Genomic DNA, 4,160 nt, shown 5'->3' with positions numbered 1-4,160 from the left:
GGCTGGGGATTCGAGCCCGCCACCTTAGGTGTATGTGGCTGGCGCCTTAGCCGCTTGAGCCACAGGCGCCGAGCCTTGGGGTGCATTTTATTCCTGGTCATGCACCAAGGTATCAGACAGAAACTAGCCCTTGTGGAACCCAATCTGGTTATGTGGCCATTGTCTCCCTGACTCTCTACCTCCATGTCTGCACACCCACACACTACCTGTGTGTACCTGTGCACATACCTCCCACACATATACATGCTGAGGACCAAGCACACGCACGTGTCCATGCACACATGTACACAGCAGTTGTGCACACACTCATAACACCCAGGTACGCACACATACATAACTCCCACACTCCCAGCTATATGTTCTGGTTCACAGAGAGTTTGGTGGTTGGAGGCTCAGTGGGCAAGGCTACATGGAACACAAGGACCTGCCTAGTGTGGAAATGGCCTCAGGGTAGAGCCTGCCTGAGAGAAGAGGACCCTGGACTGAGGAGATGGGAGCCAGCGAGTGCCAAGGAAGACTTTACTCACTGCAGCAGCACGGCAAGAGGCTGAGGAGGCTGTAGCTCTCCCCTGTGTCCCCCATGGAAGGCACCAGTCAAGGGCCAGTGGGTCTGCTCAGATGTGTGGGTTGGGGATGTTCTCTGTGAGGGGTCCCCAAACCTAAGGCTCCTACTGTTTTATGGGAGGGGAGTGAAGGACCCAGAGGGGAAGGCCCTGAACACTGTCAAACCAGAGAAAAGTGCCTTCTACACCCCACCCGGAAGAACTCAGCCCCACAGGCCTGAGCCTTGATGCCTGACCCTGCCCGATCCTGCACCGGGGACAGCAGTGTCTCCCATGAGGCCTGCGAGACAGAGTCCTAGCAACTGCCCATGGTTGTGCCTGAAAAATCACAGGCAGGGCCTTGGTGTGGGCCTCTTCCTCAGCACTGAGCCTGTCCAGCCACCCTAGCTCCCCAACTGCATCGGGGGAGGAGGCAGTATGGAGTCCTAGGAGTGTAGCCCCTAACCCCTGTGCAGTATGGCCACACCCTGTCTTCCAGGGAGGCCCCCAAGCTTCAGAGTGCTCAGGGCTGGAGGTGCCATGGGGGAGGCCACTCAGGGAGCCCACAGAGGCCAGATGGGGATGGTGCTGGAGCCAATCCAAGGTCAGGTATCACTGGTCACTGAGAGGCAGGGTCACCCTGCCTGGGACACCAGTCTGTGTCTGGGTAGAGGAGGCAATGGACAGACTTGAACCTGGAGAAGGAGAAAGTGGGGTCAGGTCTGTGGGTAGGGCCCGGCAGCAGAGCTTCCACCACGTCCACTCACCGTGTGGGGTCCTGCTGCAGGCTAAAGACTCCGACCACGTTCACCACATTACGTGGGTTCTCAGGACCCCCGTAGCTCAAGGTGACCTGGAAGGTGATGAGGTCAAAGACAGGGGCTGCTCTGGTCTCAGTCCCAAAGCCTCTGTGCTGCCCCCCCCCCCGCCAAAAACCCCAGCTAGAGGGGCCCCAAGACCCATCCACTGTCTGTGTCCTCCAGGCCAGGCTATGGGAAAGAGCACTGAAGCGTGACTGAGCCAGAGGCGGAATCTGGAATCTCCTGCCCAAACCCATTTTTGTTTGTTTGTTTGTTTTTGAAACAGTCTCAAGCTGTTGCCCTGGGTAGAATGCCATGGTGTTACAGCGCTCAGCAACCTCAAACTCTTGGGCTTAAGCGATTCTCTTGCCTCAGCCTCCTAAGTAGCTGGGACTACAGGTGTCCACCACAATGCTCAGCTATTTTTTGTTGTAGTTGTCACTGTTGTTTTAACTAGGCCAGGCCGGCTTTGAAGTCGCCAGCCTTGGTATACATGTCTGGGGCCCTACCCACTGAGCGATGGGTGCTGAGCCTCTTGTTTGCTTCTTGAGGGCTGCTCCCAGTCTCCTGTCACCACCTGACCATGCCCACTGCACAGTGTCCCTGGGCTCTTACGTGAGATCTGCACTTCACACATCCATCTCCCACCCATGTGCCCTTCAGCAGATGTTCATCCTACACTTGAGACCTGCTATCTGGCAGGGGTAGGCACCCTCAAGGGTCCACTGCAGCCCTTTGCTAAGCTGGGCCCCAGGAGTAAGGCTAAGGTGAGCCATGCAGCAGGAACACAGCACCCATACCTGCTGGAGCACGGTGTCCTGTGGCAGCCCCTGCAGGTTCTCCAGGTGGGAGTGGAAGAGGGGGCTGTGCAGCAGGTGGGCCCCCAGTAGACCCTCCACGATGTAGCCCACTGTGCAGTCATCCGGTAGCCGAACCCGCTCAGCTGTGCTCATGAAGCTGCCCAGGCTGTGGGAGGGCAGCCAGTGCGTCCTCAGCTCTGGGGCTGCCCTGCTACTCCCTCCCTTTGACCCCTTTCCCCACTTACCTGGCCCAAGGACTCATCTTGAGCGCAAGACCTCTGCTGAGACAGAACCCAGCCCCACCAGTGGCAAACCAGAACTTGACTGTGGTGGCCTAGGAATAGGGAGCACAGGGGTAGGGCTGAAGTCAAGGCTGCCTAGGATGGGCTCCTCACTCTAATTCTTCACTGGGTCCCAAACATCTCCCTTAGGCAAAGACTCAGGAGGCCTTGCCCTGTGGCCCAGGACCTCTCCCCACCTGGCTCACCCCACTCCATGGTGGGCTCCTGGCCTCCTACCATAACATCACATCTGTGCTGCCTGGCGGTATCAGTGTGCATCCCCAGGTCCATACCCTTCCAGGCCTGGATTTCCAGGCTCTCAACTATACTTCCCAGCACTCACAGTTCTGCCTCCATGGACCCTCTCGGTGGCCTCAATGGGGTGGTCCAAGCTGGGGCGCCCCAGATAGATGTCTTGGCTGGGTGAGAAGGAAGAGAGCAGGTGCAGGAGACTTTCAGGGTTCACATAGTTGTCGTCGTCCACATGGCAGAACCATCTGTGGAGAGAAAAGAGCATGATGTAAAAAGGTGGGCTGGAGGTCCCCACCCCAGCTTAGCCTCCGGCTCTCTGAGGGGCACTGCAACACCCTGCGTACTTGCGTCCGGACTCAATGAACTTGTCGTACTCCACAGACATCTTGCAGCAAAGTGCCTGGCGGGTGCGCACAGCTGAGCAGTTGGTGTTGATGACACGGCCGCCTGCCGGTGGAAGAAAGGGAAAGGTGAGGAGCAAGGCTCACAGAGCGCCAGATGAGGTCCAGGACTAAATGTGGCTCTCTGGCCGCCTAGCTGCCAAGCCTGACCTGATCTCAGCCTCAGTTCAGCCTTCATTCAGGGACCACATTGGAAGTCTCTTAAATTGAAGCAGGTAACAACGCTTGTTACCTCAAATGGAATCAGGCAAAAGTGAGCTCCCTAGCCAGGCCTGGAGAAACAAATGCCTGCTGGATCAGGAGACGTTGCACTGGCCCCAGGCCCTACGAAGTTGCCCAGTGGGGGAGGCAGAGTTTGGGTGGCAGGGTGGATGCTGGCTGACCAGTGGGTGGGCAATGGGGCTTTATCCTCCACAGCGTGTGTGACCCTAGGCAAGTGCCTTCACCTCCATAGTCCTCCCCACACACGGCAGAGAATGACAGCCATCCCTGTAACACAGGAGTGTGATCCCAAGCACGCCGGAGACCTGTGGGCCTCTCCCCTGGGGCAGGAAGGTGCGGTGCACCCCAGGTGGGAGCTTCGTACCGCCGGGAGAAGGGCGGGGAGGTGCTCACCTTCCTGGAGCTCCAGCTCTGGGTCGTCCCCGTCAGTGAAGATGAATGTCTGCGGAGAATCGGCCAGAGAGGCATCAGGGGGCTGCCCAGGGCGACGCTGGGGAGCAGCCAGAGCCCTGCGCCCAGCGCCCCCTGGCTCCGCAGCCTGGGGACGGGGTGCCCGGCCGGGGCCTGCGCACCTGCCGGCGTGCCCGGGAGATCCAGGTGCGCAGCAGCAGCCGCAGGCGCGGCCCGTGGTTTTTCCGGGTGGTCTTGACCGCGATGAAGACGTCGTCCGGCCGCAGGCGGGGGAGGGCGGCGTGGTGGACCGGAGTAGCCCGCGGGGCCAGAGCGGGGGTCCGTGCCGGCGTAGGCGTGCGGGGCAGCGGCAGCAGCAGCAGCGCGGCCAGGGCCGCGGCCAGCGCGAGGCAGGCCCGGCATAGAGCCCCCCGCGCGCGGTTCATGCGACCGCGGCGACCCTCGGCGCCGC

The 4,160-nt window shown here is 60.0% G+C and overlaps 1 protein-coding gene across 1 annotated transcript; it reads right to left on the bottom strand.

Annotated features, from left to right (window-relative positions):
• Positions 1–75: 75 nt before the first annotated feature.
• Positions 76–4,137, bottom strand: RFNG (RFNG O-fucosylpeptide 3-beta-N-acetylglucosaminyltransferase). The gene is made up of 8 exons (XM_003786045.3): positions 3,871–4,137; positions 3,692–3,740; positions 3,020–3,122; positions 2,767–2,920; positions 2,388–2,476; positions 2,143–2,308; positions 1,310–1,395; positions 76–1,237 (listed from the first exon to the last, which is right to left on the bottom strand). Exons 1-8 carry the CDS (start codon positions 4,132–4,134, stop codon positions 1,162–1,164), a joined length of 987 nt encoding a protein of 328 aa, XP_003786093.1. The 5' UTR covers positions 4,135–4,137; the 3' UTR covers positions 76–1,161.
• Between the last annotated feature and the right edge of the window lie 23 nt (positions 4,138–4,160).

This window comes from Otolemur garnettii, unplaced genomic scaffold (assembly GCF_000181295.1).
Source record: "Otolemur garnettii isolate 467f Iridium unplaced genomic scaffold, OtoGar3 scaffold00018, whole genome shotgun sequence".
Classification (NCBI taxonomy): Eukaryota; Metazoa; Chordata; class Mammalia; order Primates; family Galagidae; genus Otolemur; species Otolemur garnettii.
This window is presented reverse-complemented; position numbering and strand designations above follow the sequence as displayed.